General features: G+C 40.3%; 1 protein-coding gene across 4 annotated transcripts in view; it reads left to right on the forward strand.

Annotated features, from left to right (window-relative positions):
• Positions 1-24,653, forward strand: part of LOC124187792 (CCR4-NOT transcription complex subunit 6-like) — a 478,238-nt gene that overhangs the window by 217,426 nt on the left and 236,159 nt on the right. The window contains exon 1 of one of the 4 annotated variants that reach the window (XM_046579970.1): positions 24,113-24,245. The exons of the other annotated variants lie outside the window; for them this stretch is intronic. Coding sequence (XP_046435926.1) covers positions 24,224-24,245 — 22 coding nt within the window. The 5' untranslated portion in view covers positions 24,113-24,223. Of the gene's footprint in view, positions 1-24,112; positions 24,246-24,653 lie in introns of those variants that run through there. 4 annotated transcript variants of the gene reach the window in all.

A 24,653-nucleotide genomic window follows, 5' to 3' on the forward strand; every position in this document is an offset into this window, starting at 1 on the left:
GTTAAGAAACGGAGCCACACAGCTGTCCTCTTCTTTCGCTCAGATCACTGTACTTACTTTGACTACGACCCTGCTTCTGTTGGTAAACCTCGTTAGTCCAGACTCTTCGCTTTCTGTTCTTGTCGGGCATTAACGGTATTTTTCACGTATTTATCCGTCGAAAGCAAAATTTTTTAGCAAGAATGATATTCTCCTTTTTTCTTTGATGTGTTCAAGCGACTTGCGATCATTTAAGTTGGGAAGAATTACGCTGGTTCAAGTGTCTTCTGGCATTAAATCAACTGTGTAATCAATAACTGTCGATCAAAGAAGTTAAGAATTTTTATTCCGATTTTTTTTTTATTCAGTGTCCTGTTCGCGCCTCGGTCTGCTTTCGGTGCTGAATTACATTTTTGTATAATATTACACACACAAGTAATCCCGAGGCAAGAAACTCAATCCCTGTGTCCGTGGTTGATTCTTTGCAACCGTCGACGCCGATCTATCATACTCTTTTCTTTAAACCTCCGCAAAATTGGCCAAGTTTGCAAAGCTGCCTTAGACTTGACTTTTTTTTTCTTCAGGCACCGTAGCCCCAGGGTCTATACGTGCAGTGTTTGAGAAAACTTTGCTTCTGAACACCGATAGCAACTCCACACGCTTCTTTGTTATTCCCTAACAGACAGTTCAGTGGAAAAGTTACATTCATTAAATTTTCACACGATTATTCTAACGAATGTTTTCGACAGCCAAGAGCTTTGTTGTATCAAGTGAAGTTCTTTTGCGGCTGTATAGCGAAGCGTTTTTAATTTAATGCATGATTTCAATTTTTCAGATATACCGAACAGTAAAATTTTATCACTTAATAGATTTCAGCCAAACTGTGAGGTTTTATATTTTGCGGCGGAATGCTGAGAAGTTCCGCTATTCGTGGAACTATTAATCAGCGGCAAAGCTACACCGCGAACAGTGAAGAAATATTTTCAACGCATATTTAACATTCCTGTAAGACCTCGAAATCTACCAGATACCTACATTTGTAGTTTTCTCTGTCGTGCCGGTTTCGCATTTTGTGCGAAACATATATTTTGGTTTCAGACGCGAATGAAAAAGAGGTGCCGTGAGAATAACTGTGGTCGGAAAATAATTGAGTTCGCGTTTACCGCATCAACTCGGGAGGGAAATATTCGCAATGTTTACATTGCAAAACTTCTGTCGTTATTAAAATACTTGCAATTATTCTCGTTCGCGGCATTCCCCCATATTCACCGCATTAATATCCGACTAACCAACTCGTGTCGGAACTCTGACCTCTCAGATTCCACAGATGAAATCATCGCAAGTATTCCAAGGCGGGTCAGCTACCCACCGTCATTTCTATCGTAGCACGACTAATTAATCGGCATTGCAATCACCAATCGAACACCGGATACTGACTTGGGGAATTCAGAGATAGAATTGCTCGCGTGCTTGCAAGCATGCGATCGTTATTGTCAGTGTCACGGTGACTTGGTAAAAAATGCGTTTGGTATTTAATGCCGGGCGAGGTTGATATTCTACGCATTCGCGACAGCTAGTGCAATGATAAATATGAGCGAATGAATTGATGTTATCTCCGGCATCGCCGCTCGGTTTTGTCATTCCTATTCGTTGTAGGGATTATCAGTTCATTGTCAGTGTCGATCCGGTACCCTCGACATTGATCAGGATTTATGGTTGCTCTCGATACTCCGAATATACCGTTACAAATGAAATAACCTCGGAAACAAAGAGCTTTTCCATCAGGCCTTCCAAAAAGCTCTTTACAATCAATAAAATCAACAGCCGGCCCCGTTTGCCACCCCTACGGGGGCTGCCTATCGCCCACGTTACCCTTTACAAATTACAATTCACCCTGTGACTGATGTTCATGAAACTGGCGTTCAAATTATCGGAGAATCAATCCGATTCACTTTCCCCGATGGTAAAACTCTGTGGACATCTATTGGTTCTTCCAACAAAATATTACACTTCAAAACTTATATATATGCATATATGCATGTATACTTCATTATGTTCGTTATACCTTTCTTCTCGTGCATCACAACGTGAATCTATATAATTTAGAGATCCACCAATAGATTCTAGAATACCGTTGACAATAGCATTAACCACAGATTGAATTGTCTACTCGTATCACAAGAAGTGATGTACCGTTTCACCGTTTTTACCTTCTCGTGTCCTCTTTTTTTCGCTCTTTTCTTATTTCGATGGCACATTCGTTTTCGCAGAAAATAAAACAACACCATTACCCCCGAGTTATTTTTCAATTATTCTCAGCCTGCTTGACGCTATGTTGGTGACTTAGCGAATACTTATTTCGAGACAAATACGCGCCTGTCGAAATCAACTGGATATTTTTTCTCTACTCGTCTGTTTTCCACCTGTGATATGAGAGAAAAATATCCCGCTTATATCTGGCCAACTTTTCTCTTTTATCCTACGCGGTTTCGTTTTTCGTGTTAGCAATTCTCGCCAAACGTAACGATGTTTTAATACTCGTTATTTTTATTAAACAAGCTAGAGGATATTCTGCGGTTATTCCCCTATAGAAAGGAGATAATAAAAGAATTCAAATTAAAAAAATAGAAACATAAAACGTCTCGCTCAGCAAATGATTCCCAGATATCACAACTGCTTTTTAATAACTAATTGCGAGCAGATTCATTAAGTATAACGGAAACACTCGACCAACGTCTTGCTCAGTGTTGAACGTTATTTGTCACTAGCGTGATTTGCATACATTGCGTCTCGCTGTTCTTCAGTTTGAATAGATCCGTGTTTCTAAATGACTGACGGATGATGTAAGATACTATAATTCTCAACAAATTATCAGTGCTGCAGTAGAGAATTATATCCGACCCTTGAAGAATGAAAAATTCAAGTCTATTGAATACAAATTTTTAACTAAGTGAACGAAGCTGCTAATTTGTGATCCTTACGAACTCAACTTTTGCGCGTGTGACGTGAATATTTAAAAAGTCGAAATCATTTTTTTTTTCCTCTGTAAAAATCATAAAGCACCATATAAGTCAATCACCATTTACTAAAGCTTCATTCGTTGCTTTGAAAATAAAGTTCGAAATATAGCTTGATATTTCATGTATCCAAACAATGTGAATATGTTTTATGGAGTTTTTGTTAAATGGTCGATTTGGTACTCTTCGAATCGTATAACGGCAATATCGTAATAACCGTGAGATCACGTGCCGATACCGTGTTAAACAGCAAATATTACAGCTAGAACCGGATTTCCGCTCCTGTTTTATACAAACAAATAAACGGCAGGTTCTTTCTTTCACGTTACCTGCAAAATACTCTCCATTCCGCAATAACGTCTACATTTACGTAATACAAAAAAATAAAAATAAAAAAAACTTACATTGTTACCCCAAAATGTATACAGATCTTTTTCAGTGATTGACTCGAATTTGTATCCTTCGTTGTCATTGTTTCTTTCTCTGTTAACTAGCAATAGGAGTCGGGTATCCTGGACAGGAAACCATTGGACTTAATGCGTTTCGCCTCTGCAGTTATCTATTCAGTCAGACTTTTCGATGGGGTTGATACGGTGAATGCAAATGTCACGACTAATATTTATGCCAGTAGTTGTACCGAACGCTATTATTTGACAGAAAATAGGGAAGGAGAATGGTGAAAAACTAGCAAACCGAAAGGAGGGTTAAAGATACAGGCTGCGCGCATGCGATCGCGAACGTGGCGGTTCTGTAAATAATTGCAAGTTGACGCGGTGTCGAAGAGATTGAGAGGATCAAGCATGTCAACGTGGGGAGAAACATTATTCGCGTGTATGTCAATCAAACCGTAAGCCCAGCCGAAATGTCTGCTACCGTATTTGTGAGGGTATTCACATCCGTCGGGATCACCCATTTTCAGAGGTGACGGGGTGTGAGTTATCAATAATCCCATTGTTTGCGATGGTGCTAATATACCCACAAATGTACAAGACAGAAACGGAAGGGCGGCGAGGTAGCACCTTAGGAATTATTGAACATTTTTCTGATTACCAGAAAAATGATAGCTGGAGCTAAAACTGAGCGTTTTATACCTCTTGCCTAATTTTATATTCTTATCAAGTGCATTTGACTTTCCGATTCTCGTTCAACGATTTTACTAGACCTTCATTCTCAACGTTGATGTACTAAGAATCTTCGATCGTCGGTTTGCGCCATCCATTTATTTTATCTATATAAATTTCGTGAACATCAACCACAAGTACGTGAGCTGCTTTCTTCTCGTGGATAGTTGAATCGAGCAAAAGCAACTTTAAAACTCATTCATCAATTTGTAGGAAATTTGTAAACCTCGGTTTGTTTTGTTGTGACGTCTTTTCGACCGAGCCTTGCCGCTGAACATTTAAGGTTATTCAAAACCAAGTGAATTTTTCAAGCTGGTAGTTTCAATGATTTCTTCGCACTTGAAAACGGTTTTCTATTCGGTTTGAAACTATAATATACTGGCTTCGTGTCTTATTGACTTTGTCTCGTAAGAATATTAATTTTTACGAAACTCGTTTTCTCAACTTTCATTCAAATTCAGTGTCTATTGTCTTTTATAAACATTTACTGATAATCTCTGCCGGAGTAATTATTGATCAATTAAAACGATTATACAAAATCAACGAACAGCTACCTTGTTTCAAAGTCTGAAAACGAAAGTCCACTTTGACATTGTTCTGGAGGTCAACGAGACGGTCACTTGTTTCAAATACAAACCGGCGTCAAAGAGAAAGGAATTAATTGGTAGCATAACTCCTGTACCGTGGCGGCCACTTCAAATTCCCATTGTTTGCGATGAATTGAAGAAGTCCCGTCGTTACGTTCAATTACTTCGAGTTTCGGGCCTCCAGTGAAAAACCAACTTGATTTTCAGCAATGTTTGCCACGTTTCCGAGCGATTGGATAGCCAACTTAGTTCATTTGTGTCAATTATACAACTTCGTGACGTAAAAGTGTTTTTTTTTTTTCTAATACACGGTCAACGATGCCGAGCACTTACAGTGCTGTTTTTGGTGTCATTTTGAATCTACGATGTTACATTTGCCAAAGCTCAAATCTTGGATATTTGTTGATCATAATCCACGGTAAAATTTTCTTCTCTTTTCTCTTCTGTTTCTAAGGAAAAAATTTAATCTTTTACAGCGAAATCGATGTGGCAATTCTGCACCTGGCAAAATATTTAATTATGAAAGTATTATTTCTGTCTTGGCCCCGTTTCCAGGGAATTATATTTTTAACGCATGAAATGCTTTCTGTATTTCTCACATCAAGCGTTTATTATTCCAGAAAGCAAACTCCAGCTGTTGAACAGCTCGATAGCTATAGCTTACTGTTTAGGTATACGCATCTACATAAAAGTTATGTTGAAATATATTTGATACGATTCATTTTTCCCCCTTTCATGGACCAACCATCTACAGTTAAACACTTTAATATAACTAATTTTAAACTTAAATGAACACATTTTTGGAGCTTAAATTCAGCATGAAGCTATTTCTTAACTGACAACTGCACGAGCTTTTCTAACAATTATAAGTTTTTTCGCGGCCTACGAATATAACCCCCTTCTCCACGTCTTACCAGTCATCTTAATCCCAAACAACGAACCAGCAGTCTGAATATCCGCTATTTGAATATAGTAACTATTTTACCTTGTCGTTATGAACCCTACCCTCCAAGAATTCCAAGATCCCCTGAAGTTGATACGGTCTGCTTTCCGCGGTGGAAAGGTGATGTACAAACAAGGCGTTTTGCACCTTACTGACCAAGACGAGACTCGAAAGAAGAGGGTAAATTGGCGAAGAAGTCTCTGGCTAGTGTTGTGTTTTAGGACGCTGTAATGGGCGAACAAAATTGCTCCGCTTTAGTCGGACCTCCCCCTCGCCATCTCATCCTATTAACCGGATCCTCACGGTTCGTAAGTTCGCCCTCGGAGTAGGAACACCCTTGTGGGTGTTTGCCGTGCAAAATAATTGGTAACGCGAGACCAGACGGCGATGATTCCCTCCGAGATGTAGGCGGAAGAAGTCCGCTTGAGGAGAACTTCAGGCGTTCGTACGGCTCGAAGTGGGCGTCAGAAACTCGGTGCTTTCTACTTGAAAAAATACATCGGCAACGTCGCATACGTTACTCTCCTCAATCTACCCTCAAGCTGCACTGCACGGTATAACGAATCCTGTTAGTCCGAGGTCTCCTGAAATACAACATAGTTGCTAATTTCACCGTAAATAAACGCGCGTGGGTCATGAAATGTAGTCGTGGTTCTCGAGAGGTGAAGATACGACGATCGCCGAGTCAACTGCCTCGTAGATTCATCACTGAAAATGTTGCCAGTTAGTGAGAAAATTCCCAGCATGTTCTCACAAAACTTATCTAATCTTGTACTTCGTCTTTTTCGAGAACGTAGTTTTCATCCGTCACACTTGAAATTATCGTAGAGAATCTGTTCCAGTGTTCGAGCTGGTCATTGTTTCACGGATTGATCGAAATTAAATTCGTCCTCGTCTCCAAAGTGCTACATCCATGCTGAATATAACTTCATTCGCTTTTATACGCATGATTCTCACCGTGATTAGTCGCGATGAACCAACTCTCGAGAAAGCCACGCCCTCTCTCTCCCGTCTCGAACTACTCGTCTGATATAATACGTAGGCATACGTGGTGCAACCGCATTGTTCAGACATCTGAAGATATCGGGTTTATGCAGGAAGTGGCGGCAACCGTTCGTTCGCACGGGCAAGCCAAGCCACTACCGTGGCACACTTGGTGAAACAAGGCCCTGGCCCTTGTCTGGGCCGGCGCTAATGATGCCCAGGACACGTGCTCGCCTCCCACGCCAACCTCGCCCGGCCAGGATACCTGCTTTTACTCCGCTCACGCTTTCTGATGAATAGTCTCGCTACAATCTATCCGCTCCACGCTCCATTCCCAGGTATTGTCAACTCGCCCTCCGTTTTATCACCTTTTCTGCTGTAGCTCAGCGAATCCGCCTTCTTCTTTTCCTATGAGAAAATGTAAATTCAGCCAGGCCCTAGGTTCAAAACAGGTTGAAACCTTGATCGAACACCACAATATGGACATGTTATTGTGGAAGACATAATCGTTTCCTATCCCGGCCCCAACCTTCTCGTCCGATACTTGCCAAACAAATTTCCACACGGGATGTGTTCGAGGCTGGGTAATAACGAGTTAGCGACTAAACATAGTATAAATACATGGAGCCGTGTAGGTCGATTGCTAGGTGCGGAAACCGCAGGGCTGCTGCTTGAGGTGCTGCGGCGTGGCGCGGCGGTTCGGTTCGAAAAGGCAAAGCTCTCCGCGGTTCCCTACCGTTGCATTTGTCCCGTTACGCGGTGTTCAACGAAGCGATATCCTATCTAGGAAATATATTGGATACGATATGGGAAGCATCACGACGCGTCTGGCAAAGCCACCACCACTACCTACCGACTGACTTTTCCATCAACCTCATCCTCCGGCTCCAGGTTTACCCACGTGCCCCGCCTGCTTCGTCGTTTGCGATGCTTCGCCCTGATGTAATTACGTCACCCAGCGTGCACGCGGGATGCACTCTGATTATTATCCAGACAAACCCGCCGACCCGGATCGATCGCTGCGTCTGTCCGTTTCCGAGGCTTTCCCGCCTGCTTGATCAGCGGAATTTGAATACAGCTTTTGACCAATGGGAAAGAGAGAGGTGAAAAAAAAATTGATGAACTCTTATGGAGACGGAATAACAGGAATTGATTCTTCGCTACGAACGTGTCGCACGAAACTCTCCTCGACGAATGACCTGCTCGTCTCCTCCTGGCCTTCTCAATCGCGTTTTCCGCCCTTCAATTAAATCCATCCTCTCTGGTGTGTGCTCAGCTCCACCACCTACGGAACTCATCCCGTAAAAGAGAGAGGCGGGTGTCGTTCACGATTCTTGGTCAAAGTCAGCATTTTCTCTACGAGCGATCTTCTTTCGGGCCGAACGTTCTGCTGTGCCACTGATTACCGGATATAACTTTAGCCGATTTTAACAAGGTTTAACGAACACACTAAGTGCCTCGGTTTCATTTCGGTTTCTTTTGATAGTTTCCGATTCATTTGTCGTTTTTCGTTTCTACCTCAGAACTGGATATCGATCCCATGCCGACCCAGAACTATTTATTACATACCAGATAGGATGGTTGTAAAGTTACTCTTGCGGTTAGAGGTGAAGGGATTTTTTTCTCTCTAAAAAATCCATTATCGATTAAATGGAATACACCGACTACGCCGAGTATATGTTCATCACTTTAAAATAAAATACACATTTTATGTGTTGCATTCCAGACAGAACCGCAATTGTATTTCCGAATTCTTGCATTGTTTCATGAACACTTAAAGTTATTACCCTGAAGAAAGAATATCGCGATCGGAGTTGAAGCGCAACTAGATAAGGTGTAACTAAATTACTGCTTTTGTCTCAAGCAGCGGAAGTGAATTCAGAGCTGGTGAAGTATCGGCTACATATCTTTGCTGACGTTGGAACTTTCCTGGTTTTCCCCTTGGAATTCATCCAAACCGCCAGGCACCAAAGGTCGAGTAGATTCATCCTGTAGAATTCTGCGTTATGCAGAGCATTCTGGGTCTTCGGCAAAAGCCAGGGATGCCAAACCCGCACTGTACAACAATTCGAACCTCGTATTTCGACCTGAGTCGTCAAAGCAGCTTGAAATCACCTCATTGCAAACACACATTTCAGCATAATTTCGGCAAGATGTAAATATCATCCAGCAACTGACCGCAGACCGTTGATACAAAGCATCTCGCGAGCTGAGCACATTACGATCAAATTAATACGTCGGGGTTTGGAAACCTTTCAACCCAAATTACCAAAGCAATGCGACGGACTGATGCCTATACATTGAATTGAATAACACAAATCACTAGAAACAGAAAGGTAACCTTGATAGAAAAGGAGAACTATTTCAATAAAAATTGTAAATGATTATCAGCGACGTCATTGAAAGAACTAACTGTGACAAGAAATTATCGAAACACTTCAAAAATCCTGAACAAATGCTTCGAAATACCAAGCAGAACGAAAATCATCATTGAAATTTTTTTTCCACCTTATTTATTTATCCTTATCTAGCAGTGCGCAAGAACCTGCTTGTAAGTATTTTAACCACGTGGAGTACCTGGTCGATACTCATTAAGAACATGACATAATTTTCAAACGCAACAGTACTGGAATGCCATCCGTGATTCTGTGAGGTCGAGGACCTTATAACGAACATAAAATCTTCTATAATAGCTGATAATCACTAACTGGTATGTATAAATTACCCCAAGTTCTACACTTATTTCTAAAACGGCATCGCAACAATGCCTAGCAATCAGTGTTTCGATGTCTGAAATATTAATTTCTACCGATTACCGTCACCCTAGGAAAATCGGAAACGTAGACAGTATTGCAAGTTAATAATCAATAGCCCAACACGATATCATTGACTAATAAATATAGGTTAGAAACTTCTGCTGAAATACAAGATCCGAATAACGAAGAATATTGTAATCACTATTCAGCCAACGGCGAACAAATCGCACGTATGTACGTAACCATAAGGTATAAACGATCTGCAGTGTTTACCATAGAGCGAGTGAATTATCGATCGTTCCAGATTTTTCAAGGATAACTGATTGACGGTGATGCCGGCATAACGGTTCTCCATTGAACGGATAATTTTAGTATGCATGTAAACTTCTTCTGCGCCCTGCCTTACCTCTGGAGTATCCAGCAATTACCCAACTAGGCTATTTTACGACCATATCTAATTGTTTAATCACGGTGGGTTATGTGCTCGTACCATGAACAGGTGATTAGCTCCTGATTTTGTTCGATCCCGGTTCGAAACAATCGGAACCCTTCATCTTTAGTAGCAATGAGAGACCAACAGTAGTGGTGAGAGTACTCGTAGTACTTCTGTGGTCGACGAATGAAAAAATAGAGGAAAGAATCGAGGACGTGAAAGGGGCGATAAATTTTTATGAACGATAATAGATCGGGTACTTCATTCGCGAATTGAAAAGCCGTTTTCCGATTATCGATTCGTTACAACTGGCTTTCAGAGACTGTAAGCTCGATCAACTCCCGAGTGCTTGGATAAAGTTCCTACTGTTGAGCAAAACGTGGTACTGGTCACCCAGATGAAGGAAGCCAAAGATAGGAAAGCTGGTTCGTATGATTAGTGCGATATCTGCCACTGTATACACGTATGCGTATCGTTTCGTCGTTGGCGGACGGAGAATCCCATTTACTCGGCGCGTTATGAATATGAATATACACCAAGTACCTAAACCTACCTACTCAACGATAAATTTCATTTTAAATACGTGCACCAAATCCCCCACAGAAAAGCGACGCTCCGAAGAAAATAATACCATAAAGAGAATGGAATTCTGTAGATAAGTGCATACTTATACTTGCCTGTTTATACTAGCGTCGAAGCATTCGACGGTAATGGTAATGGCATTAAATTTGTTATAACAACGCGGTTATTGTAAGCATAACGGTGTAATAAAGCCAGTATACTTGTAAGGCGTTGTAGAGACAAGAGCAGCCTCCTCTCCTTGAAGAACACAATGGAACATATTCCAGCGTCTACGGTACCGACACAATTTCAATCACCTTTGGTGACATGGTACTCGGGAATGGCTGAGAAACATTTCGAATTTATCATAGCCTCGCAAAAACGGGAGAGATATTTATAAGTTTATGTCACTTCTAACACTCCGTATCTTTCCGCTCCTCCGTTTTTTACCGCCATTTTAACAACTGAGGACACAGTGCTCGCTGTTTCATGAGATACAATTATACACAACGTACAATGCTTTCGAAGGTTCCCAGAAGAATAAGCGAAAGTCATCGATTGATTGATTATTTATTTAATGTCCTAGTTTCACTATGGGGCAAATATTTTACAAGAAATGATAGAAAAAAACTCTGGCGAAAATTCTCAGATACGGCAGGTATGTGAGGGTAAGAAAATGATGTAAGCGAAGCATTGCTTAGACAAGCTAAAAGATAGGCAGTTCTAGAATAGTAAGTACATGAGTTACGTACTAGTGGCTTAAAAAGCACTAAATTAAAACTAAATCCAAATATATTTTTACTACGATAGACGAGCATTGCTCTAAGGATAAGCGATACAAAATATTATCTACATTCACAGATAGACGAGGCCAATTGGAGAAATGATACGCATGTTGAGTGCTAGTAAAAGAATAACATGTTTTGCTAAATTATAAATTAAAATTCTAATCATGCCTCATATAATAAAATAACAATATCATTTACAGTAAGCAGAATAAGGAAACAAATTTTGTTAGAAGAAATGTGCAATCAAAGGTGGGAGAGCAAACCGAGGGAAAGAGAGGGAAAAGAAATTTTCGAGTGCAATCCGTGATTGGTTACATTGATCACGGATTGTTGAATTTAACTTTATTGTCAACGAGTGAATCAAGCATTTTTCAACGCAAATAGGTCAGAGACAAGAGGACACCTAAATGCCGTAGCCTTGACAGAGCCGAAAAGGAACCAAAAAGGCAAATAGAAATGAATGAATAAAAACTGCACGTAGAATTCAAACTCCATAAATCACAGCTTACAAGTCGCACTAAAAAAAAAATCCTAGTAAGCAGGTTCTTCTTATCATCACACGGCTGGCACAGCAACGTCGTTGCCGAAATAACGCGTTTTCAATCCTCGCTGCTTATCACTGGTACTACGTGTTCCAGCAGGGTCGATCTTGCGTATATGTTTGACCTCGAGAGTTAGTCAGCAATATCCCCTGAACTTGATACTTGAATAATTGTGCCAATTCAACGCAAAATTAATTTCAAGTCAACATGCTGCACATGAACAGCAGCGGACTTCTCTAGTTTCAAAGGCCGACGGTCCTGCTCTGAAAATAAGGGGTCCATTTTTCAGTTCACGGGACGTGTCGTGGTTGTAATTACACCCCATCGTGGGGGAAGAAGATTATCGCAGGATTTCTGAAAACATGAAATTACCTTCCCGTCTGTGCAGCTGGGCTAAACGATAGGAGGTACCGTAATACGTCAGATGAAGGTTTGCCCGCAGTGTAGGCATACTCGCGTAACAAGGGTGTACGTGACTATTACGAGCTATATACAGTCCTTTATCTGATGGAGGCTTAGGTCTGCTGTGTTAATAGCCAAAATGGCAGACTCGCCCGAAAGGGGTTGCGAAAGTTTGTCCAGTTCCACCGGCAAACACCAAGTTCCTCTAATCTTCCATCGAGTGTACCGTGCTCTGGCCGGGCGAGTATTGTCCATTCTGCTCGATTTCTCGGTCATCTGTGTTATACATCTATTCACGGACCACTGGAAAACCGTGGAAGGGCGCTGACCTCCCTTGGTAAGAGGAAGCTAAGATGACCTTGTGGCCCTGTTACGGGGGTAGTTGTAATCTGTGTAATTCGATATGCCGTCTGAATTTCCGACTGGGAAATTTCCAGATGTACTTGACTCAATCCTAACTACTTTAATGGAATTCAGTAGACAGTTAAGATTCGCAGCAAATTGTCAAATCTCGTCAAACTTTGAACAACACGGAGCGACTGCCTCAGTAACGATCACCAAATATATAACATTCTTTTGCAAAATGAGATTTTCAAAATCATGATACCGGAGAATTTTGCCTACAATTCGTTCTTAGCACAAATACAAAGGAGCATATATCCTTGCTTATGGAAAGGTTACAAATTTGTTCAGGAAACAGATGGTATTGGTCTTGGAATTGCTCGTTAAGGTGTTAGTCTCTGTTGCTATCGAACTTACGAACTATTTCAACCACACTTTTGACTATTAATACAGTGCTAATAAAATTTTTTGTGTCAAACGGGTACTACTTAGTTACTTAGCGATCATCTGACAATGAGGATGTCATGGATGGCGTTCGCAACAAGGAACAGAGAAAAGTTGTTCTTGGTCTTGTCGACACAAGTTCAAGATGTAATTCTGAACAATTGTCTCCCTCGGCGTAAATTTCTCTACTATGTGCATCTCTAGAAATATCATTTCCACTCTTCAAGTTGTAAAAAGTTTGTATTCATTGTGCTCCAACGAACACTGTCAACTGGCTGAGCGGCGGTGGTATTGATTTCTCTATTGTCTATGTATTTAGTTCGATCTCGTTTCGTTACGAGGTTTAAAAAATATGTCTGGTCCAGGAGAGACAGGACTTTCTTCTTTTCTTTTTTGTCAGCTTCCACTTTTTTTCTATATCGTTTCTCATTTCACCGAACATGCTGCAGGATGTAGTCCAGCGCGCGATTTGCCGCGGCTCAAAGAGAGAGGGAGGTAGTTGTAAAACGTATTGAAGGCATTGTTCCCTCCCAGAGTCGTGCAACTGCACTTCATAGCGCTCTTCGTTCGTTCGTTTGTTAGAGAATATTGATGCCGTTTCGTAAGCCAGTACTATACGATTTATCTTCTTTTGTTTCAGGTACGGAAGTGCTTGCCTAGCATTAGTTGAGAGTATGTGCTTGCCCACGGATACGTACGTATACAAACTACTATATGCAACATCAGCCACTATTCTGCTTGCACACCGACTCCTGTATACAGTCCAGTCAAAAAATCACATCATATCTTTAGCTGGTTGCAGTAAACACATAAAAAATTTTATCACTTTCAAGTATTACCGGATTTGAAAAGGGAGAGCAGAAGACGGAAGGGCACGAGGCATGAAATGATAACTTTCCTCATATCTTGGTTACTGGTGACACTATCTATGAGACGATGAGAATACATTTTTTCACGAGAGTAACGAATCATTGACAAAATTCGTGCTGTGGACTTACAATCAGTTCGTATTTTATATACTCAATTCGGACCATGCGTCGTATAATGAGTATCACTACTGGTACTTTCAGATGCTATTGAGGTTCGAGTATATAGCATTTTCTTTAGATTTGCTTTCGTTTAAGACTCATTATCATGCGGTGGTTCGTCTTGATATAAAACGAAAATAAAACATTTGAAGCAGTGCATTCTTGCTCAAAGTATTAAATGTTTTTCAACACAAAAGATCATGCCTTTCACTGGAACTAGATAGTGTGAGATGCATGGTCGTTAAAACTGGTTTTTTTTTTCTGCCGTATTGATGCAATTGGTGAACTATGAATCCGGTCTACTTGGAAGGATATTGAGTTGTTATTTGCGCGTTTCACCCAAATTGGAACCTCAACAACACCGCCTTACCTCACTGATCCTACACGCCCCAGACAGGGACATACGTTCCTACATGGAGGAGCGAATTTGCTTCAAGCGAGAAGTTTCCCTCGGTTCTTGTCTGCCCACGATCTCCATACTTCTGAGCAAATATTCGCTAACTACTTCACCAACTGTTACTTCGCGCCACTACCTCTGGTACCAGTGCAGCAGCAATCCTGCAGGATTATTTGCCACTGACTGCCAGAGAAATTTGACCTCGGAATTTCACTCGGATTCTGCGGCCCGTGGATACCTGCCTGGCGCCGGCTTTACCTTTCTCTCTCTCTATTCCCCCCCCCCTCTATTTCTATGTCATCGAGTTACACTTCAGCTGCAACCAGGCGGCTAAAGTGTAACTGACTAACCACTGTCTCAGCCTTACTTAGTGGTTGGATTTCCGACCGATCGCCAAACCGCGCAGTCGGAATTCACCGACCGTCTATGTGACATGGAACTCTAACAGAGCTCTTTGATCTCGAATCCCCAGGAGATGAACTCTCTGGCTTGGCTCGTTTTCACATTCCGTTCATCCCAGTTACAGTGAATCCATGGATGGGCCGATGATGTTATGAGCAGATCGAATAATCGATGAACCTAGTCACGTAGTCTACGAAACGGAAAAGAGACTGATGTACACATTAAGATGGTCCTTAAAAATTTCATTGTCAATTTCGACCGGCTCACCCCCAAATAATTCAAAAATAACTCCCTAATTTTTTCAGCTCTTTATCTCAACTCTAACCCGTCTCCGCAAGAGGGTGGATATCTCCATTCGACCCTATTACGAGCACTATAAATTTCGGTTCACAGCAATGCGAAAAAAGCTACGTAGGTACACTCTCTCATTTTTCGCAAGCTCCTTTTAATCATTATTATCACACCAATACCTCCACCTCTGAGTAGTTGTCAATTAGCCGTCCGCGAGTGTGTCAAAAGTGAAATTTTCATTCACGTACGAATTTTTCCGCTCCTTCCGGCAGGTCAACAAATCGTTTTTCCTCGTTCATATAAGTCCTCAAAAAATCCAAACTAACGCGCAGCTAGCAATATGGCTTAAAAATGCAAGTGTCGCCGAGAAGGGCGCGCTGCAGGTTTGCATTTATACCAACAAAAGTGTATCCTGCATATAAAGACTCACATGCCTGCTCGTATAACGTCGAGGTTGGCCAAGTATAAAGCAATCCGCAGAACATGCGGGATATCGCTTTGAAACGACGACTCAGAGCCATAACCCAACTGCGGTGCGCGTGCAAAAGTCATCAGCGTCGAGCAATATTTCGTGCTAAAATATCTGTCCAATCAGACTCCCTCGTTCACCACAGTTTGCCCCAGTTCGTTTCCATTTTCTGTATTACGATATCGGTCGGTTACCTCCGCACGGCGTTTTCCCATTCGCACGCGAATACAAGCCGCCTCGACGCGATCCGCGATATGCAGAGAGGAAATTTTGTTTTATTCTCCTTTCATATTTTTTTTTCTTCCTTTTTCACTCTATTTTTTATATGATTTTTTTTTTTTTTAAATTTATTTTTACTTCGATCGGATTCCTTTCATACACTTGTTATCTTTTTTGCCTTACCATCCGTCATTTTTTAATATAATGTACCCAACTCGCCGGCGTCAGCATGATTGCGGTGAACATGATTAAACGTTCATTTTCTACTGCAGCTTCGCACTCACTACGCGATTACTCTCCGACGAGGAAGAGGGGCTATATATTTTTCAAAATTTCAAAATATCTTTGCCGTCTACTCGGCCATTATATATTCGTCAAGACAACAGTTCACCCGCACTACATACGCATCGGCTTTCCAATCATATGTAAGGAACAAATTGATAGATTACTTTCAAAATAGTTAACGTTTTACTTGACACTATCTGCGTTTCCCTTGTTACCAGCTGTTTTCATACCTCATCTCATCTTCCACAGCTTGAGACATTTTTCTATTGATTGTACGCGCACAACGTGAGAAATTGATGGTTCTCTATTTTCACCTCGTCGAGAAGAGGGGGCATCGTGTGATATGATCGATGTGAAAATGTTTGCTTACCTGCGTATGGGAATAACGTTGTCTTCATTTATTTTTTCACCCTCAACCAGCTCCGCTCGAACTGCTCTAAATTGCCCTACATTTTGTGTGGAGTACTGACATTTCGTTTCCCCGCTCACGCACTCAATCAATGTCGCTTTATTTGCTCGTTGGATATATTTGCAATCAGTTTCGATGTCGGAATAAGTTAACTGGATATTTGGCGGTCGATGAGGCAACCGGTGATCAGCTCATCGGTCTTATTACACCGAAAATAGATATTGACACTCGGCTAATATGCATCGAGGAACGTTGACGAATCTTTCCAGCATGACGGTAACCATGCTTTTTCGAATTTTTGTGATTGAGTCAGCTTCTGGAAATCGTCACAAATTCTAATAAAAAAATGCGGTCCAAAAAGCTATTCGTTGGTTTGATTTCAGTTTAATTTTTCGATCGCAATTGATTTATTTTTCAACTATCTGGCGATTGTGTTTATAAATGTAACATCAAGCGCACAAATGAATTTTCGAGACTCGTCCATCAATGCTTGTTGGCCGGCTAACGATCACAGATGGTCCGTGGTAACCCCCAGTCGATACTTGTGATTTCGGGATCCCGAAATTTGAATCCGCCATACGCAGCGCGGTCCAATTATCTGATACGACCATTTGCGATTGGTTCCCGTTATAGGTGTTCACCGACCGCCCAATCAACCCCAATTATTGAAGCAATAAACCTGAGCTATTCCGCAAATAAACACGTCGTGAAGTAGTTAAACATCGCGTTGGGGTACCCTTGCATTAAACTTGTACCTCTGCACTCTGTACCTACGCAGTCAGCGCTGCACCGTGGAAACTTTGGACCGAGTTAGAGCTCGACGACAAATCAGTGCACGGGAAATCAGTGCGAAACTTTGGTGCATGTAAGTTTTCTAACACGCTGGAGGTATTAACAACACCTGATTAGAAACTAGTATTCGAGTTGCTAATTATATTTATCGATTTGAAACATGTATGCGTATTACCTTGACTTGCCGAATTATTCAACGGAGATCTCGACTCGGAAATAATGAGAAATTTATTTTAATCACAAACACCTGGGGACAATTTGCTTTAGTCGAATAACTTGTCACTTTCGTCTAACTTATAAGTACTTCTTAAAAAAACAAAAAAAACAAAAGGATGAGATAAAACATCACTCTTCCAGTTGAGAGGATATAAATACCCGTTACATGAAATGATACACTGGTTGGAAATGAAAACGAAATGAATTCGTAATCGCTGATGTTCAATCTCATGTGCGCTTGTTACCCAACAGATTCTCAATTATTGTCTCGTGTTGCAAGACTTCGGCAAAAAGTGTTTTATTTTTTTCATTCGCTATTCTCGTATCCCTTTTCTACGTTATCTTTGAATTTAATCAGATTTTTTAAAAACTTCCATCGATTAAAACGTGGTTATTAATAGGATGAAGCTTCAAAGCTGAAAGCTGAAAGTTCATTTAACTTGCTCGATCGCGGGTGAGTCCCGAGAATTATTAATTAAGCACACCTGTTCGGTACGGCCTTGAGTACCGGCTCGAGAAAACTCGATTATTTCAACTTGTCAACTTGATAGACTTCGGCAAGAAACAGGTTACGAACAAAAGAGATACCTACTCACGGAAAGCTGAGAGGTCTAATTCTATTTATCAACATCACGTGCCATATGAGAGTGGTCTTTTTACAATTCCGGGGGTAAAACATTTTCTCGAATACAACTGCGCTTCTTTGTGTCTACCTCCATTATCTCGATCCTTTCCTTCTCCTCGACGTTAGATACGAGCTATATAATCTCTATGATACCCAACGAAGTAAGAAATTCACGATCAGGAAAAATTGCAGTGTGTTGAACGATCCGCACCACTGCACCGCTTCCCTTACAGGTAGCTATGAAATTCCCCTTATAGCTACTTCGAAAACAAGCGAATGCTTCCTAGAATTTCTTATCCCTCTAACTGACATCACTTTTTACGACCAAAATGGTTTTCATCGTCCGGTGCGGATGCTCAGCAATTGGATTACACGTGATGTAATTGGCTATTAAAATCTCCTTTTTCAGCAGTAAGATGGGACAGATACACTCTAACTAGCGCTATCGGATTTTATTGAACTGCCTTTTTTCAGTTGCTGCTTTTATATCGCGATAGATTATCCTGATCCGGTGGATTAAATAATTATCGAACAAAGCGGTGAGAGGTTGGTGAATAAATTAGTATCCAATGCAAATATCACGTAATCCAAAAGCTGAACCGACATTAGAACAGCATTCATTTATTAAACAACAACAAAAATGTACAAGCCATTCCATGCCGAATAAAGCAATATTGACTACCACCACTTTCAATGTTGTCAAAAGTCGTTCAAATGAATTTCAATGCTATGAAACATTAGTTATCGTCAATCCAAAATTTTGAAAGTGCGTAAGCTGATAGAAAAAATCCTGACCTTGAAATGATCGGGATTAAAAATTCGCCTGTATAAATATCAATGAAATCTAGAATGTCGCAGATCAAAATCGGTCGATTTACCGCTGAATGCTCCGTATATTTAACTTTCAATGGGAGCACGTAATAATGGCTACACAGTGAAAACTTGAGCGGAAAAATACAATTCTATCAAAATTCATTTCAAGTGATCCATCTTATGCCTGATTGCTCCTTTGGATTTCTCTAATTTCCTGTTTGAAGTTCACAATTCAATTGGCCTGACTCGAAAAAGGCTTCTACCAACTTCAGAAGCTCTTCCATTACTTTTTGCGGTGGCTCATTTTCACCAAGTTTACATTTTTATTCGCAGTGTTGTAAGTTCGAACAATATTCACAGCACTTCGAAAGGATGAATCAATCGACTGCTACGTCTGTTAACTCAGCAGACCAAATTTTGTCACACGAAATGTGATACATATGAAAATGATGTACTAATTATATTTTCGATGGGTTTATCCGAATTATAGTTAAAAAAAAAAAAACAGTTTCACGTAGGTGATCTGATGACTTCAATTACGCGAGTAGACTATTTTTAAAAACTGAATTACTGGCAAATTCAAGGAGCATCTAGTTGTCAATTGAAACGGTTGATTTTCATACGCCTCACGAATTGTTTGACCAATTTTGGTCTGCCGAGTTGATAGACGTGACACATTACCATTGACTGAGCAAAGCTCTAGACCCCCAAAGCCTCGCCGCATGACAAATATCGATAGTACATTTTCCTACTCGCCAACGTCTATCCATTAGTACGATCCATGATAGTCATATCAAGAAACATGTGTCTCTTCAACGCGGCTGGGTTGGCAGTCTGTAACCGTTAACACTGAGAGGTAAGGCGAGAGATAAGTGGCAATAAAGTCAGGTTAGCGATGCTCGGTTGTGCCAGAAAGCTAGAATACAGATACTTTTTGGCGAGGCAGGACATAACAAAGGGTGCAAAGGAGAGGAAGAGAAGAGGCTTAGTGACGCAGAGTCGTTAAAGTGACTACAGCGTCACACGGACGCTGGTAAAGTGTCTCCTAATTTTGTATTATCTCAAACTAATCTCGAAGCGAGTACCCTGCGCATGGAATGAAGGGGAAGACGTTTCCCCTCCACGGTATGCTTTTTTCCCATCCTATGCTCCTCGAGATTTTTGATTTAATCAGGCTTTTTATTACCCCTTCGCGTGAGCTGATAAGAAAAACAAACTTTCATGCGTATACGTGAGATTAGCTAAACTGTGCTATACAATCACACTGCTGGAACAAATAAATACCTCGACAATTATCCGGGAATTGTCAAAGAGCGTTCAACTAGCGTTGTGCCCTTGGGAAATAAAACTAGCCTGTAAGTTTGACATAGTTTATTATGTAACAGTGGTATAATCGACTTTTATTCCTGTGCTACGTACAGGATTTTATTCCCGACTCAACTCTTCTCACATTATTTACTTAAAGTGTTCTCCTTCCACGTGTAAGTGTGATCCATCAGTCTGAAAACTATAAAATTATTGAAAGTTTATAATAATGCAGAGAGATGTAGTTCAAAATGGGAAAGAAAGAGTGAAAACTAGAAAAACTGCAAAATTAATTTGCGGTAAATGTAAGGCCATATCTCCTGCAAATGCGGGAATAAAGTGCTACTCTTTTCCCGGGGAAATAATATGCCACTCTCGTCCCGCTTTTTAGGTCAAGAAATAGAACATTATGGTTGAGTCGGGAATAAACATGGTCATTATATATCGTTGTCTGAAAAAATTTGAATCTCTATAAAATCTTGAGACTAGTATCGAAAAACTGACAGTATAAAAACATCATAAATTAGAGGCAATTACGTTGCATAACGAGCGAGTTCTTGAACTGCCCGAGTTCGTTGGATTTGAAGGATTCTTTGTTTTCTCTTCAAATATTAACTCAGTATAATGATGGGTAAAACGTTCGTATCTGTGTTTCTTGATTCAATAGATTCAAGCAAAAGCGAGTATTTACGTAAATTATCTCGCGTTATATCGGTGGAAAAAATATTCCTACCCCGATAGAAATGTCGAGTGGCGAATGTTTCATTGGTATATTTTACAGGTTATACGAATATCATACGAAAATGGTGAATTTCGTCATTAATCTTGATTCATAACCATAGGGGACAAAAACTCGGCTAGCTCGGTCCCGTAGGTGCGAGATATACGAGGTGGACATTTTATATCTTCACCTCATCCTGCGCCACGGAGACAGACGGGGCTGCCGGGGTAAAGCTCGGCGGTTTATACGTGGCACGAGGACACAGAGGAGGGACGGCAGCCACTGGAAAATGGAACTAAACTGGAATCAAAGCCTCTCCTCTACCGAGCTTATCTCGTTATCCGGAAAATAATGAGCTCTGCTTTTTATTCATAACCTCCCCGACGAAGCCGTTTACTATCGTATAACGCAAGGAGCTTGGCATTACCGACCGAGAAAATATGAAAAGGTAAAAAGACAAGGTGAAAAACAGACCAAATAGAAATAGAAAATCGTAATCGACAGTAAGAAGGGAAAAACTCGTTGCTGGGGAAATTGGGTTGTCGTTATAATGCAAATCAATCCCGTTGTTGATTCTCGCGTGATCGTAAAGCGATCGTCTTTCAGAGATAAATGAAATACTGAAAATCAATCTCACTAGCTAGAACTTGCGCGAAAAAATTCATTTATTTCATCACGGTTAGAGAACCGCCTCGGTGACGTTAACCTGAAATTACGATTTTTCCTCTTTCTCTCTTCTTCGTTTTCTTCCATTTTCGCGACGGTATTCTCATTAGTGAATCAACTCCGTCGATGCTTGCTTGACCTAAGCCATATCCATTTCAATTCGCTAATCGATATATCTATTACCTCGATTACGTAATTTTGCACAATAAACCTTGAACTGAATTTTTCATCACACTTATTACTCTACATTTTACAGTCTAATATCGACGAATGTACGTTATCATGTTTTTATTTCACATCACAAACTTCAAACATTTATACTGGGTAAATATATTCATAATACGTTGTACGATTCCTAATCCGTCGATTATACGACCGTGAAAATATTTAAGGTGGCAATAAAACCCATAAAATTGGGTAATACATCGACGTTTTTTCTCTTCAATTATTTTTATGTAATTTCGAAACTTTATACCCGATTCGTACCACTTTTTCTATCCACAATTATTCAAACGTCACACGTTAGCGCGTCCGGCGTAGGTAATTAAAAAAGCAGTCGTTATCGTCGCGTATACAAAATCCCATTTAAAATTGATGAATTTAAAACTCTCGCTTGTTGATACCGGCTGTGTATAAGAATGACTGAATGGCCATCGTTAGCATACCTTCTGTTGAGTGTTGATTAATAAATTCATAGCGAGTGGTTGTATATGTCGCGCGGAACCCAACAACCTGTTATATGGAAGTGAAATTGATATCCGCAGGTACGACTTCTGCATACATATAGCGGCGAAAGTGTTCGGATCGTAAATTTTTATCCTTGTTAGAGAAGTTAATTGGTAGCAATCGCGTATCGAGTTTATTGACGCCCGTATTCCAAACGAGCTCGTGCCTTCCGAGATTCTACTTCGGTCATTGAAACTAACAATTTATTGACGGCTAACCATTTGTTAACCCATAGCCGATTGACTCTACGTTCTCGTGTGTCGATAGTTAATCATTGACGTCTTTCTAAAATCCTGTTTTTCGGTTTCTAGAGGCCTGAAAACGGAGATTCGTTGAATTGAAAAGAAAAAAAAAAAGTAATTATCGATCGGAACCAATAATTTTTTTGTATCGCTATAGGTAATAAGAACCGAAAACGCTTCGTCTAGAACTTGAATATTTGGTTCTAACTCACGTTTTCAAAATTTAAAACGGAATGTACAATGTTTGTGAAATTTTACTCTCGGGACGATATCTTGAAAGCTACCGCATGAAAAAGTCAATTTTCAGGCATCGAAACGTTGATAATTATTTAGATTGTAAAACAATACATTCTGGAACACAAATAAAAAAAAAAAACATTTCCTCCTTATCTAAAGTCATGTAAACGAAACGAAATCTCGACAGTGAATTAGCAGAATGTTATTTAAAACTCGTGTCATATGTCGTTTGAATCATGGCTTCAACCAAAGTTCGTGCAAATTGACCGCAGTAGGATTCGGCGTGATCTTTGCTAAATATTTTTGTAATTGCGTATTCAACTTTTCGTGTTACATCAACCCGTTCGCTTTAAAACGAAAATATCGACTCAAAATGCCTTCATTTGAGTAAAGAAACACAGTTTGGACGGTTTTTAAATGTTTTCGAGATGTTTCAGAATTTGGAATTTTCTCGCAATGTGAAAATAAACCTGCAAAACAAATAGCGGCAATCTATTTGTCAGAAAATTTTACCCCTGTTTCATATGCCTGATTAAAAATGATTTGATATGCAGTATATCTCGAGAAAATCGTAAGAAACGTAAATCAAGATTGTACATCGTAATGGGTTAAGGGTTGAAGTCGAGGTCTGTAAGATATGAAATCTATAAACCTACGTGCGACGTAGTGAATTGCGCTTCAAAAGAAAACAAATATAACTTCTGTTTATCTACAGAACCGTTGATAATTCGATCTACGAGCGATGTGTAAATCCCTGTCCTCACGATCAGTCAATCCGGAGCTGTTGTCGCGAGCGGACAGAATCACCTCGAACGAAAGTGTAACTGTCCGTATCAAAACAAACTAACTCGAAGCACAGTGTCTTTGCAGATTGTAAGCAACGATCAGATACCTATACTGTCGGTTGCTAATCGCGTAGTGCGGAAGTTTTATACGGATACGGCACAGCGAATTCATCGTACAATTGATGAATAAGAATTCTCGACCTCGTATATAATCTATTATAGAATCTTGGTGATCGGTCAATCGTACAATTACTGTTTATCCAATTTACAAATACAATAAATTTATTACACGATTTGGTAAATTCAAATCACTTTTTTTTTCTTTTTTTTCGGTCTTTTTCGTGTAAATTTTAATAAAATCAAAAATTTTCATTGTAATTACATCGTGATTTACGTAGCTGTATCGAATTTGCAAATTTGCAACCTGACTTCAGTAAATGTCCAGTAAATTCATAATAATTTTATAACAGCGCAGCCGGATAGTTTCGCGATTCGGGAGTTGCAGGACTTGTGCGCAGTTAACGAGAGTGAAAAGTGATCGCTACCGCGCGTTGTCCGTGACCGTGATGAAGATCGAAAGAATATTGTGACTTGTGAACGGTGTAGTGTGTGTTTATTATGGTGTAATTGCCGGATTCTGGCGAATAATACCCGATAACATCCACTCTGGCCGTCGCTGCTTTGGCAATTACCGACATGCGAGGACTCCGGCAAACAGGTATGACGTCTTCCCCACTGCGTAGCAGGTTACTTACCACCCAATGTGCTCCGTGATCGCGATACTCTTGATCGTTATCTCGAGCTTAATTGAGAAAGAGCGCTTGCATGGTATTTAATACTTGGCACTGGTGTCAGTTGACCTCATTTGCATTTTTGACCGTGATATAATTCGTTATTGGCCGTCATTGACCTGCAATTATAGATCGTTACCCTTAAATCAAAAGACTCGACCTAAACATCCGTCAACCTGATTGAATTTATTCATAGATCTATACATTTTGAAACTGTGAACGTATTTTTAACGACAATTTATCCACGTTGTATCTCTAAATTCGGTCGAATGCGTATCTAATTGATTCTGGAAACTTACTACTGTTTTTGATACGTTGGATGGTAATTTTTTTCA

The sequence above is a fragment of the Neodiprion fabricii genome, chromosome 1 (assembly GCF_021155785.1).
Source record: "Neodiprion fabricii isolate iyNeoFabr1 chromosome 1, iyNeoFabr1.1, whole genome shotgun sequence".
In the NCBI taxonomy this organism is placed as follows: Eukaryota; Metazoa; Arthropoda; class Insecta; order Hymenoptera; family Diprionidae; genus Neodiprion; species Neodiprion fabricii.